A 13822-nucleotide genomic window follows, 5' to 3' on the forward strand; every position below is an offset into this window, starting at 1 on the left:
GATCCCTGGCCCAAGCGGATTATAGGACAGAGGCTTTAGGATTATAAAACAAAGCATGGGCTCCCTCCCTCCCTCCTTTCCCTCCCTCCCTCCCTCCCTGCCTCCCTCCCTCCCTCCCTTCCTTCCTTCCTTCTTCCTTGTAAGGAACAGTTTGAGGATGCTTTTCCAGGAGAGAGGAGTAGTGTGAGTCCTCCTGGCACTTCAACAATGCCAGACCCAATCTGACTGTAGCGTGGAATGTGCCCTAGACAAAGGACGTGTACTGCTATGGAACCCAAGCATCGTAGGATTGAAAAACAGACTAGACTGTCCGCCCAAACACAGTCACACAGGGAGGTGAAACACTACAGCATGAAGACAATGGGCTTTGGAGTCAAGTTCATCTGTGGGAGTATCCAGATGCTGCCACTCCTAAATGTACACTTTTGGCAAGTTACTTCACTGCCTCCTGCACAGAACTGTTGTGAGATAATGCTTAGTGTGGTGATTCAAACATAGTATGTGCTAGGCACATCCTAGTTGAATTTCTTCCCCTCATACCTGATGCATGTTGGGAAGTGCTCATGAAGACCACATGGCCTGTGTGTGAGTGCACTGGGAGCCACAGGCATAAGCTCTTGTTTGCTGATAGCTTGCCCATGTCTATTTAAACCACGTTTTCTCCAATCTTCCCCATTAAAAATAATTGCCTCTGAATGTATTCTTTTCTTTTCTTTTCCTTCCCTTCTCTGAGGATCATAACTAGTAGGTCAAAGCTGAAAAGCAGAGAGCCTGTGAGTCACTGAGGCCAAGTAAGGGACTGTTAACAGCCACATTTCCGTAGCACTTATGCAAAAAAAGAGACTGGCTTCAAGGCTATGGAAATAACCTCTATGAGTTTGCAGTGATCAGGCCTGTCTCATGTCTAAAGCTACCTGCATTTCCCATCCCGCACTCCAGCCTTAGGTTTTAGTGCATTGACTGGGGAGAATTCAACTCTGTGCGATACTTTTGCAAACACCTGACTCCAATTACAATTTTGTTAAGATTTCACCTTTGGGAAAATTTAGTTCACTTGTCCTAAAGTTTTATGACCATTTCGAAGGTACTATGTCAGCACATCTGGAAAACAAGTGAGTATTCTCTTAAACCAATGTATAGCCATATCTTTCAGTTGCTGAAGTGTTACCGTCAAGTCGAAGTATCAATGACATTGTGGGCAGTTTTACTTCACGATTTCTTTTCCTGTTTTCACAGTAATGGGAGCTTGGGCCGGGGAGAAATAAGAGGCTTTGGTACCGCACACCTTGCCCTCTGGTGAGAGCGGGGCAGTGAAAGCCTGGAGAGTCACAGCAGAGGCCCTGTGAAGTCACGTCTTAAACCTGGTAAAAAGGGCAGCAGAAATTTCCACATAGCATGTGACGGAATGCTCTCATCCATCTTATTTTTACTGGACCTGAGATGTATTTGTTACATTTTAAATTCGGTTGATAGACATTCATGCATGATAAGACATGTCTATCAACCAAATTAAAAAGAAAATCTTTTGGGGCACTTGGATGTCTCAGTTGGCTAAGCGTCCAACTTCGGCTCAGGTCATGATCTCATGGTTCGTGGGTTCAAGCCCCGCGTCAGGTTCTGTGCTGACAGCTCAGAGCCTGGATCCTGCCTTGGATTCTGTGTCTCCCTCCCTCTTTGCCCCTCCCCTGCTCATGCTTTGTCTGTCTCTCAAAAAATAAAATAAAACAAAAACAAATCTTAATTAAAAATTAACTCTCACTTTGCTAGGTGTTTGCTGTTGAATTTTAACTTCTGTTTTGGTTCTCATAAATTAAGAAACGTAGAGATCAGGAATTTGGCAGGAAACTGAATGCTGAAAATCTATTTAAAAAAAAAAAAGCAAGCAGCCTGATAGGTAAAATGAACAAATAAAATGTTACAATGCAACATTTTATTTCAAACACTTACAGAGAGTAGTTGAAAGGAATGGATACATTAGGCTATCTTTGCTATAACATAAAGTAAAACTTCGTAACAAGATTATGAAAGTGATTTTTACTATTGGGCAATGGTGTCCTGTTATAGACAAATTACAGATACAGAATGTTTTTTAATTGGGCCCATCAAAAAGCAAAAGATACATATTAATGCTGTGTCTCCAAAATAGATTTCCATTACAACTATGCATTATAGTTGCTCTGTACATATTAAAAGCATAAGTGATACAATATAAAATAAGAAATGGTTAAATAAAAAGCCATCATAGAGTTCATGAACATCTACTAAAATATCACATCATGTATTATAGCTGAGAACATACAAATTAATATAAATGCTATGCAACTATTTGATCTAATATAGATCTAATAAAGAAATGTTAAGGCCGTAATAACATTTCACAGGTGAAGGCTAAGTTCTGAGACATGAAAGCTTTCAGGGAAAAAGAAAAAAAAAAAAAGCTTTCAGATAACCCACAAAACAACCTGAGACATCTTTTTGTTTGGAAAAAAAAAAAGCAATTTTCTTACAAAGTGAAAGCTTCATATATAAAGGAAGCATTTAATAAACAATATACTTTAACTATTACAATAACCTGGAGTAGCTATTCTGACTACAACAGTGACCATCAAATAGATTCTTTTTCTGAAAGAAATAAAATAAGGTCTTCTGATTAAGTCAATAGCCTCATTATTGTAGCCTCCAAGTATGGTTATTTTTATTTGCTTATTTTTGGTTTTGCTTTCCTTCCTGTAACGAGGTTATAAAATATAAAATGAACGAGGCTGTGTTAAATAAGCCAGGTAACCTCCAAGAGCCCACCTTACTTCCTCGTATATAAGCTTAGCTTTTCCCTTGCCAAAACTGCTGGATGAACTGAGCCTACAAATGCAGACAGACTACAGTACATCTGGATTTGGTTGACTTAATGAGGCATCCAGATCGACACATGATTACTTTTGCTACCACACATGTCTCAGGGTCAGTGGGCTAGGGCAGCCTAAAATCACTGTCTCAGCCCTGCTTAGGGCATGGGGGTGATAACGTTTGGGAATAGCCGGTAACAAAAAAAAATTTAAGCGTATTGGGTAAGCCTGACCTCTACAGTTGAATTTAGTTGCCTTTAAAAATACTGGCACAGTTCTCTGTATTCAAGAGGCAGCACTATGAGATTTTATGATACACATTTTTGTTAACAAAAGAATTCCAAATCACAAAACGGATCTTCTGTGTTGTAGATCTTTCTTAAAAGCCTACTTGGGATTTAACGTTGGCACACAGAACATCTTATTTCTAAGTGTTGATATTTCAACTTTTGTGCCACAGATTATTTAATTTGGAATGCGTGGGGAAATGCGTAACCAATTTTATTCTTTTTCATTTCTCGCTCGTTTTTCTCACCACCCTTTCCCACAACCGCCAAATGCTCCTTCCTTCCTTTATAATTCTGATGAGATGATTCCAAAACTCTTAATAAAATGTAAGAGCAAGCTTTCAGGACACTGCATGTCTTCCTCTGGAAGTCCACACGCAATGAAAGTTAAAGCTCTAACCTTCACTTTGTACTCCTCTGGTCTTCCATCATTTTTTTTTTTAAAGGTTTTTAGGACCCTTACATAAACGGAGCCTACACATTTCGTTCCGGCTATATGTTTTCACAGTTACCAAAGTGGCCACTCACTGGGTTGACCATCCTGAACAGCACACCTGATCTGATCAGCCATCACTGGAACGTGACATAATCTTCAAAGCGGCCTCCCTAGACTGCCTTTTGATTCTGACTTTCCAAAACACAGACATGAATGCTATTTTCAAAAAATTCACTTAAAACAAAAACTAAGTCCATTATGATGGGAAGTTTCTCCCTTGGTCGCTAATAGAGAGAACACCCAGATAAGTCACTGCATTTTTCACTGTTCATCAGGCAGATGCTGGTTAAATTTCTCTGCCTCGCACAGGCTAATGGCCGTATTTCCAGTGACTTCAACTGGAACTCAACAATCAGAAGGGCTTTAAGATTCAATTAAAACTGAAGCATGCCAAGAGTTTAGAATTAGAGCATATTCACTACATCAATGTCACAAGAAGATTCTGGATTATGAATATAATCTTAGAAAATATGCTGTAAAGTAATGAGGAACCCACTGTTACAGGTCCAATCTTGAGATTATTCAGTTCTCGTTCAAGTTGTGGATGAGAGAACAGACTTTGCTTCAACCTGGTTTTCATGAGGTGGAAATAGGCTCGTTTCACTATCTGAGCCAAAATTGGTTGAATCAAAATTTTTGATTGGTCTTTCTTTTGGAAAGACAAACATTATTCAAGCTTTACTTAATGAAAATAATACTATTTAGTAATACAGTAACTAATACATATTGCTTATGAATAATTATATGTGTATTGAATAGTATTTTGTGACTTTATTTTTAACCTACGAGACTGAATGAAATCAGTGCAATATAAATAATCACATCATTTAAAGCTTAGCTGGGCTGATAAATCTTTTGTTGTTGATTTGTCTTTGGGTTTTTTTTGTTTTTGTTTTTTGTTTTTTTTGCTTGTCTTGTGTTTTTCGCTTGTTTTTTGTTTCTTGCTCGTAATTGAAATTCTGTACTTTGGCCGCCAACAGAGGTATGACTTCGGCTTGGAATTTTTTACAGTTGAACAACTTACACTTTAAAATTCATAATAAATCACCAAAACCTACTATAATCACTAAATCAACTACTATTAAAATTTCTTTCTAAGCAAATGAATTTATGACTTTTGCAAAAAAAGAAACCCTATCAGTAGGCAAAAAGATAAATCTATCCATAGACGCTAGAGCCTAACTAAACTATTTTTTATTGAAAAGGTGAAGAAAGGCGTTTCTGGTATTTACCTTTTCCCTCATCACCCTCAATCACATGTCTTACACTGAAAGTATTTGCCTTTCTATATTCAACAATATACTTTGAATCTTTGCTTAATACAATTTTCTGAGGACCAGATCTCAGCACACAGAACATCAATCTTGGATCCCACCCACAAAGGCACTGTTACCGAAATACTCCCTCATTAGGTCATCTGTGTGTATGCATACGTGTGTTTAAACTCCAAAGGATGCTCCCTCAAGAAATTATTGTTACCAGCCCTTGATTTATGTATAAAAATTCTTTGGACCCTTTAATTCTTTGATTCAAAAAATCTTCTAGGAGCTCCCGCATGGCCCAGTGCTCATTTGAGCACACATGTGTAAAGCATATCATCTGGGGGTCAGTTGGTTTATGCTCACTTTAGAGGCTAACCGAGAAAGTGGCACAGAGGAGCTAGAAAATTCTATTCCCTCTCCCGCAAAACCTGAGTACTTCTAACACTGCAGCTTGCTTCTGGCCTCACACTGGCAGTCCTCCTCGGCTTGTGACCTTCGGACAGCACGATCGAGGAGCTCCATGGACTCTCTGAGGGTGACATTGATTTTAAATGACTTGGGCTTAATGGTCAGACCGTAATCAAAATCCATTTTCGAGGGTTCATCTGGACTGGCCTTGAAATTGCACTCGTGAGCCAAGAGGGAAATGAAGAGAAAGAGCTGCATCTTGGAAAGCTCTTCCCCAATGCACCGCCGTTTGCCCACTGAAAAAATCATCACGCTGCCGGTCAGGTCCTTGTCGATGAGGCCGTCCTTGTCCAAGAACCGGGCCGGACTGAAGTCCTCTGGGTTAGGCCACTTCACTGGGTCGTGATTCACGGACCACTGGTTAACAAAAACCACCGTGTCCTTGGGAATGTGGTAGCCCAAGACGGAGGCACTGGTGGTGGTGGCGTGAGGAATGGTGACCGGCACAAAGCTAGAGAAGCGCATGGCTTCATAAATAAAGGCCATGACGTAGGGCAGGTTGGGCTGGTCTTCCATGCAGGGCAGACGGTCTCTACCCACGACTTGATCCAATTCTGCCTGGACCCGAGCCTGCACTTCAGGATACCTGTTTGGTTGTTAATCCAGAAGGAGAAAGTGAGGGAGGAAAGGTAATTCTTTTATCTAGAAAGCACAGGACACCTTAAATCCACTTTCTTTGTCTGAATCAGGGGCTGAATTAACATTTCCAGCCAGAAACAAACAAACAAACAAACAAACAAACAAACAAACAAACCTAGAACAGTTTCCTAATTTCTCACTGAATTACAAGAAGGGTAAATTAATAGTTCTATTTCCCATAGTAAGCCTCATATGGCTAATGCTCTCTTTCCTGTTGTAAGTCGAAAAAAGTCTAAGTTTTCTCAGCCTGAAAAAGCTCCAAACAGACAAGGCCAGCCTCTTCATGAGGCACAGCAGACAATGTCAAGGGCCCACAATACTTTTCAGGAGCCCATGAAAATGTTTTCCTTTCTTTTAAAATCAGAGGGGAAAAGAGAATGTTTAGGTCAAAGAGAATATTTTAATATATTTATCTTTAAACCATCACAGTAATAAAATATCATTAAAAAGTTTTCATCAGGCAAAAATGCCCAAGACCCATCAAAATTAAAAAGCAACCCCCTAATGGGGCACCTGGGTGGCTCAGTAGGTTGAGCCCTGACTTTGGCTCAGGTCATGATCTTATGGTTTGGGGGTTCCAGCCCTGCATCGGACTCTGTGCTGACAGCTCAGAGCCTAGAGCCTGCTTGGGATTCTGTGTCTCCCCCTCTCTCAGTCCCTCCCAGGATCATGCTCTGTCTCTCTCTGTCTCTTAATGATTTTTTTAAAAATGTAAAAAAAAAAAAAAAAAAAGCAGCTTCCAAAACGGATCCTTCACCTCTCCCCTCCACATCTTCCTTTTAATTCCAGCAGACACACTCCTCTCACTTCACACACATTGGTATCCCGAAAGATAAAGCTATAGAATGTCTAAATTTAAAAGAAAATTTCCAGCGTTCAAGAGATTTATGGTATAAGCTGTAATACTTATTCACTGTTGGCGTTACAAATTGTGCTGTCGATCTGGAAAACAAAATCTTAGTACAAAGCAGGATGCATATGGGTGACTCCTCCCAACTCTTTTTAAACCCAGTAATCCATGCCTAGAAATTCATGTACAGGAAACAACAGGTGCAAACATATCTAACCACAATGATAGAAGAAATTTTTAAAAGGCAGTCAACAATGTTAAAAGAAGTGATTGTATATAATGGTGTTATTATGGCAAAAATATTAGGTAACTGTCAAAAGTCACTAAAACAAAGTTTAAAAGATGGGGAAATGTCCATCATGATAAGTAAAAATGTCAGAAGTTAAAACATAAATAATTATGGCATCTCTGAAAAAAAATTAAGCACGTATGGAATGAGATTACGGGTGATTTTAAAAAACTGCTTCATGAATATCATACTTCAGGGGTCTGCAAGCTTTTTCATAAAAGGCCAGATAGGAAATACTTCAGGCTTTGCAGACCAAACCCTCTGTCACAACTATTCAGCTCTGTGTCACGCTATGAAGGTGGCCATAGGCAATACATAAATGAGTGGGCATGGCTGGGTTTGATAAAAAACTTACATACAAAAACGAGCAGTGTAATTTGCCAACCCCTGTCCTACTGTCTTTTCACTAAAAAGAAGAAAAATGTATTCATCGGCTACACTGAACTGAAAGCGACTCCAAAATTGTTTTATTTACTCTCGCTATCCAATTCAGTTTCTAATGAAAAAAAAAAAAAAGGCAGTTTCAAAAGAGAACATGTTTATGGCGGATGCAAAGGACATATTGCTCTCATTTTGGGATGTATCCTTTCCCATCCGTTACCGACTTCTTTTTATTTGATTTTTGCTCATTGCTCATAGTGTTTCTGGGGTCTCAATGCTGAAAAAGGAAGTTTAAATACACAAAAAATTCAATTTGTAAAAGTAGTTGCACGATCTAAGAACACACAGGTTGCAGGATTCTGAGAAAAGAAGTGGTCTTTGCCTTCCAGTTTCTGCGTTACCAGCAAATTCAGTACCCCCCTCTCGCCCCACCCCTACTTCCTTGCACGCCAGGAAATCGCACAGCCAGGATTTCTGGTCTCTCAAGAAAACCGAGATTTGCCCTTAGTGAGACATCTGCCCCTGGAGCAGGGATGCCCGACAAAACCAGGCTGCTCTGTTAAATCTAAATTTCAGATAAACATGGCTAATCTTTGAGTAGAGGTATGTCCTGTGTAGAATTTATTCTTATTTTCTACGTCTGGCAACACCCTATACCAGCAAACTGTCTGCTTCCTGCGCGCAGGGCTTCCTTCCTAGAGGTTGGCGACCTTAACTGGGGTGGGCACCGCGGACCAGCTTGGCAACCAAGCCGAACCCAGGGACCAGGCGGGCGCCTCCTGGATACCCTGTTTGCCTTTCGAGACGCTGCTCTGCGCCGGGTAAAAATGACTGCTTCTCCGGTTTTTTTAAACGGACACAAGCCGCTAGTTTCTGGCCGCCTTCCTAAAGCTGCGGAGCCGGTCAACTGCAGGCGGGGCCGGCCTCCGAGCACTCCCTCCGCCCGGGAACAAAGCCCGGACGCGCGGCTGGCTTGCAGCGCCGGGCTCGGCGGCCTCGGATCTGCGCGGGTGCCCGGCCGAGCCGATAAGGCTCCTGTGTTTGTTTAACTTATTTACCCGCCACCCCTTCTTTCGGAACCGTGCCAATGTTGCTTCTGCTGTGCCAGGGAGGCAGAGATCGGGGCTGATCTGCAGACACTTAAGAGACCTTGCCTTTCGGGGTTCTCACAAATTGGTCGCCACTTGGAGAGGAGGCAGCGAGCGACAGGATCGGGCCGCGTGCGCTGTCTCGGCCCGCGCCGTGCCTTCCAGAGCTGCGCTTTCCGGCCGCGATCTCTCCTTGGAGAGATGGGGATCTGTCGCGAACCCCCAACCCCTGCCCAAACCTCGGCACATTCTAGCCTTTTACTGGGGGGGAGGGGGGGTTGGAAGGCCCGGCCCACGCCCCCTGGAGGTTTTACCTGGTCAAAAGGATGAGCAGCCACTGCAGCGCGGTGGAGAGCGTGTCCTGGCTGGCGCCGAAGATGTCGGTGACCGTGGCCGGCACGTACTCCACGTCCAGGCGCCCGCTGCCGTCGTCCGAGCCCTCCGCCGCCTCAGTTCCCGCGGAGAGGATGAAGGCGTCCATCATGTCGCGGGGTGAGGCCCCGGGCTGCAGGCTTTCACGGTGCCGCAGGAACTTGTTGAGGACGAAGTTGCTGAAGTTGTGGTTTAGCTGCTCGAACTCGCGGAAGATGGTGCGCACGGGGTTGGGGAAGAGCTGCAGCCAGGGCATCACGTCCACCAAGCTGCCCGCGCCCACCGTGCGCCCGAACTTGTCGTTGTGGCTGAGCAGCTCGCGGAACTCCGCGTCGTCGTGGCTGTAGCGGCAGCCGAAGCACACGGCGCTCATGACGTTGGCCACGGCCACCACGGTCAGCGGCCGCGGGTCGAGGTAGGCGCCGCCCGCGCTGCCGCGCACTAGCAGCCGCACCAGCTCGCGCACCTCGCCCAGCACGTGGCCCTCGAGGACGCGCCGGCTGCGCGGCTGGCGCGTGCCGAAGGCTCGCAGGGTGCTTTGCGCCGCGCGCCGCTGCGTCTTCCAGCGCTGCGAGTACTGGCCGAAAGCCAGGCTGCGGCCGCCGGACACCACTCGGAAGGAGGCGAAGCGCGGCCGGTCCGCGAAGGCGGCGCCCTGCTGCACCAGCGCCTGGCGGATGGCGCGCTCGCCGTTCAGCACCACCACCCGGCGGTTGCCCAGGCGGATCTGGAAGACGTCGCCGTAGCGCCGCGCCAGGCGCCCGAACGAGAGGTGCGGCGCCGGGCCCATCGCCGCCGCGTTTCCGATCAGCGGCCACGCGAAGGGGCCCGGCGGCGCGGACCCCGGCTGCCGCCGCCGCCTCAGCAGCCACTGGCCCACGTGCACCGCGGCCAGCACCGACAGGAGCAGCAAGAGCGTGGTCTGCTGGGTCGACAGCGCGCTGGGCTGCAGGGGAGCGTCGGGACCGAGACTGGACGCCATGCTGGGGAGAGAAGGGCGAAGGCGTGACACTCAGGTGTGCAGAGAAGGGAGCGGGCGCCCCACACCCCTCCTACCCCTAGGTGTCGGGCTGCCTCGCACGGTTGGTAAGAGAGACGGTCCGGCGTGGGTCAGGTCAGGGCGGGCTCACTGGGGAAGCAGCAGAGGACGCTTCTTCCCATCCCAAACCCATTCCCCAAAGGAGAAGGCAAGGAGCGTGTTTCCGCCTCTCAGGGACCCGGACTGTCCGACCCCGCCCCAGCTCCAGCCTCGTAACGGTTCCGGCAATTCGGGGACAACCCGGAGGGCATCAAGGCGGAGGCGCTCAGTTCCCTTCTCAGGGCCTACCACTCCGGCCCCCCGAGGCCGGGGGGAAGGCGGCTCCGCGGATAGACTGACCTGCGAGGCGGCGCGGTTTCCAGCGGCGCGGGATGGGCAGCTCCGAAATGGGGCTGGAGCCTTCGTGGAAGGCAAGACGTCTCCAGGAAGCCGGGGGCCTCGCCTGGACACCTGCCGCTCTGGGAGCTTGAGCACCCACTCTGGAGCCTCTAGGTGTCCGAGCCAGGCGCGCTGGGATTAGGATGGGGACCGAGAAGGGTGCCTCCTTTGCTCAGCCCTGCTACACCTGGGGCCCCGGCAGAGCTGGGGTTTCCTCACAGCGTGCGGACTTGAGACGGGGGGTCGACGAGTGGAGTCAGCTCGCAGCCCTCGCGCCCCCCCCCCCGCTCGCCTTGGACAGCTGGGGTCGCAGAGGCGCAGCCCGTTTGCACAGTCAAGCCAGAGAAGCCGAACGCGCTATCCCTCCCATCTGCCTGTCAAGGTCTGTATGTAGCGGAGTAGAACCTGGTGGGGGGCGGGGCTTACGGGGGGCGGGGCGCCGGGATGGGCCAAGTCCAAGAGCCTGGGTCCCGAAGCTCGGGAGGTCACGCGAGGGTGGTCGCGGCGTTCCCCGACGGCCTTGGCTTCACGAACTTTCTGTCCGCCGGAAAACCAGTCTTACTCAGGCCCTCCCTACCGAAGGCGCAGTTCCCCGGAAGCGCGCTGGGGACACGACCTGCCCGTCGCGCGGCATTCTCCAAGGGAGCACGTTCCCCCGTCCCCGCCCGAAGCGCACGACCTTCCCCCCCCCCCCCCCCCCCCCCCCCACACTTCCCTCTGGGGAACTGAGCCTCGTTCCCCGACACAAGCCGCTCGGGATCCTCGGGCGCCCGGGCCGGGAGAGGGAACCTGCCAGCTTGGGAACGCGGGAGGCCGGGTTGTGGTGGCGGCTTGCCTCGCAGCATCCCTAATTGTTGTATTTTAACGTGCTTGCCAACAAATCGGCCCCTCGGATGAGGCCCTTTGGCGCGTCAAGTTCTCCTTCCACCTCGGGCGGCGAGATCAAGACTCCCTGAAAGCTGAGGGTCTTCGGCCCGGGGGCCCCGGTCGTCCTCGGCACACAAAGCCCAGCGCCGGCGGCGCGCAGCTGGCCGCGAGGTTTCCCGCGCAGCAGCACCCTCCCCCCCGCCCTCTGGTGGCGCCTCCCACGGCCGGGCGCCGGGCGCCGCTGGCGGAGTCCGAGGCCCGCCGCGGAGCCCAGCTGGGGGACCCTGGGGCGAGGAGCCGAGGGAGGGGGGAGGGGAAGGAGGAGCAGGAGGCAGATCGCGCGCCTGCGAACTTTATCGGGTTGAAAAGTTTCCTCTGCAGTCGCCTCCCCCTTGCGTGCGGAGCTGTGCCTCGCGTGCGCGGCTCCTGGAAAGTCGTCTCCGGTCATATCCCTCGGCGCTTCTCACGGCACCTGCCCCGCCGGGGCGGCGGCGGGGGCGGCGGCCCAGGGCTGGGTGGAGGCCGCCACCACCCAGCGCGGCGCACGCACCCAGGCGGGCCAGCCAGGCGGACCGGGGCCGTGCGCGCGTGTGAGCTGGAGACAGAGACGCTTGCTTCAAAGGGGGAGCCGGAGGCGCTCGGGCCGCCGCAGCTCCTCCAGCCCGAAGGGTCCCTCCTTACTAGCTGGTACGGAGTATTTTCTTTTTTTAAAAAAATTTTTTTTAATGTTTTCTTTATTTCTAGGAGAGAGAGAGAGAGAGAGAGACAGCGTGAGCAGGGGAGGGTCAGAGAGAGAGGGAATCACAGACTCCGAAATAGGCTCCGGGCTCTGAGCCGGCAGTCAGCACAGAGCCCGACGCGGGGCTCGAACCCACGAACCGCGAGGTCGTGAACTAAGCGAAAGTCGGACGCTTAACCGACTAAGCCACCCAGGCGCCCCAAGTACGGAGTATTTTCAAGGCCCTGGAGAGAAAAGGTCTTCTCTGCCAGGCGGGGGGAAGGGCTCGCCTGGGGACGGGTGGGATGGATGGTGCTTAAGCAGGTAGGAATTGTATCGCAGGGCCTCTGGGGTCCTCAAGTGGCTGTATAAAGGTTGAGTGTTTACCACGTGACAGCCCCCACCCCCCGCAACGGCTTTGGTTTTTACGTGTGCTGGGGATCTCTCGTGTTCTGTTGTTTCTCCGTTTACACATGTGGAAACTGGGGTTCAGAGAGGTTATGTACCTTAACCAAGATCGCGCACACACACTGTAAAAATGTAATTACAGTCCTACAATATAATCTTCAATGATTCCTCTTGTCAAGAAACTGATTGAAATGCCTCCATGACCGGTGCGATGGTTTTCTCCCCTCCCCACCTCCTACCAGCTATCAGGAGGTGAAGCCAGAATTTGAAGCCACCGAGTTCTATTCCAGATCCATCATACAAGTTTATGTGGAATCCTCAGATAAAAAAAATAAAAGGCACAAATGCCTTCTTTCCTGCCTGCTTTAAAAAAAATCAGCTGGAAGAGTTGTTTTAAGTGGTTGCTTTTGTTTACAAAGTGGAGATTCTGAGGACCACAAAGAAGAAATAGTCACCTTTTGCAGTTAAATTGCTTTTGAAGAGGGAGGCCTAGGCACTGTGCCTCACAGCTGTCCTCGAAATCAGTGGTTAAATTTTAAAGAAGCATAAAGAGGTGTCTGAAAATCAGACTTTGTGAGAGACCGAAACCCAACAGTAAACTATCTGACCTGATAAGAAAATGCATTTATTTTGTAAAAGTCTCCATTCAGGAGTTTTTGAAAGGTTCTCTGGAAAAGATTTCATGCCCTATACTAAAGTGCTCAGATCCATGCTGAAGTTGTTTTTGAGCAACTGGGTAACTAAGCATTGGTTTCTCAGAGCTGTGTTGGCTACACATTGTTGCAAATGAGTTTCATAACTTAACGATGTTCAGCTTTAGCAAGACCCTTGCCTAATAATTCAATTCAAGACTGCTACACACATCTATCTCCCTGTAGCTTAATTTAGTAGGCGGGAGTTGTCTGTGGTCTAAGGCCAATTCTGAGCTCTCAACGTTCCTGAAACCCTCTATCATAGTATCTCTGCTGGAAGCAGAGAAAATGGAGGTGGCCTTTAAACCAAGTAAATTGGGGCGCCTGGGTGGCTCAGTCAGTTAAGCGTCCAACTTTGGCTCAGGTCATGATCTCACGGTTCGTGGGTTCAAGCCCCGCGTCGGGCTCTGTGCTGACTGCCAGCTCAGAGCCTGGAGCCTGTTTCGCATTCTGTGTCTCACCCTCTCTCTGACTCTCCCCTGCTCAAGCTGTCTCTCTCTCTCTCTCTCTCTCAAAAATAAATCAAATGTTTAAAAAAATTAAAAAAAAAAATTCCTGAACAATGCTGTATAGTTTTTAGGTAAACTAGATGCATGCCTTCTTGCCGTAGCAAATAGTTTAAGCATATCCTCCAAGCTGTGGTGCCTTGGGGGCTCAGCTCTTGTTCTAGGGCATGCTTTTTTTATTTCTGAGAGAGAGAGAGAGCATGAGCAGGAGAGGGTCAGAGAGAGAGGGAGACACAGTA

General features: G+C 48.5%; 1 protein-coding gene across 1 annotated transcript; it reads right to left on the reverse strand.

Annotated features, from left to right (window-relative positions):
* Positions 1–1915: 1915 nt before the first annotated feature.
* LOC120244637 (cytochrome P450 1B1) lies at positions 1916–10431 on the reverse strand. The gene is made up of 3 exons (XM_039251268.1): positions 10354–10431; positions 8918–9958; positions 1916–5942 (listed from the first exon to the last, which is right to left on the reverse strand). Exons 2-3 carry the CDS (start codon positions 9955–9957, stop codon positions 5327–5329), a joined length of 1656 nt encoding a protein of 551 aa, XP_039107199.1. The 5' UTR covers position 9958; positions 10354–10431; the 3' UTR covers positions 1916–5326.
* Between the last annotated feature and the right edge of the window lie 3391 nt (positions 10432–13822).

Source organism: Hyaena hyaena, unplaced genomic scaffold (genome assembly GCF_003009895.1).
Source record: "Hyaena hyaena isolate Hyena2069 unplaced genomic scaffold, ASM300989v1 scaffold_388, whole genome shotgun sequence".
Taxonomy (NCBI): domain Eukaryota; kingdom Metazoa; phylum Chordata; class Mammalia; order Carnivora; family Hyaenidae; genus Hyaena; species Hyaena hyaena.

Coding starts and splice junctions, on each gene's coding strand:
- LOC120244637 (XM_039251268.1), bottom strand. CDS start 9,957: ATGGCGTCCAGTCTCGGTCCCGACGCTCCCCTGCAGCCCAGCGCGCTG. Junction 5,943..8,917: donor CTGCTCATCCTTTTGACCAG/GTAAAACCTCCA, acceptor ACAACCAAACAG/GTATCCTGAAGTGCAGGCTC.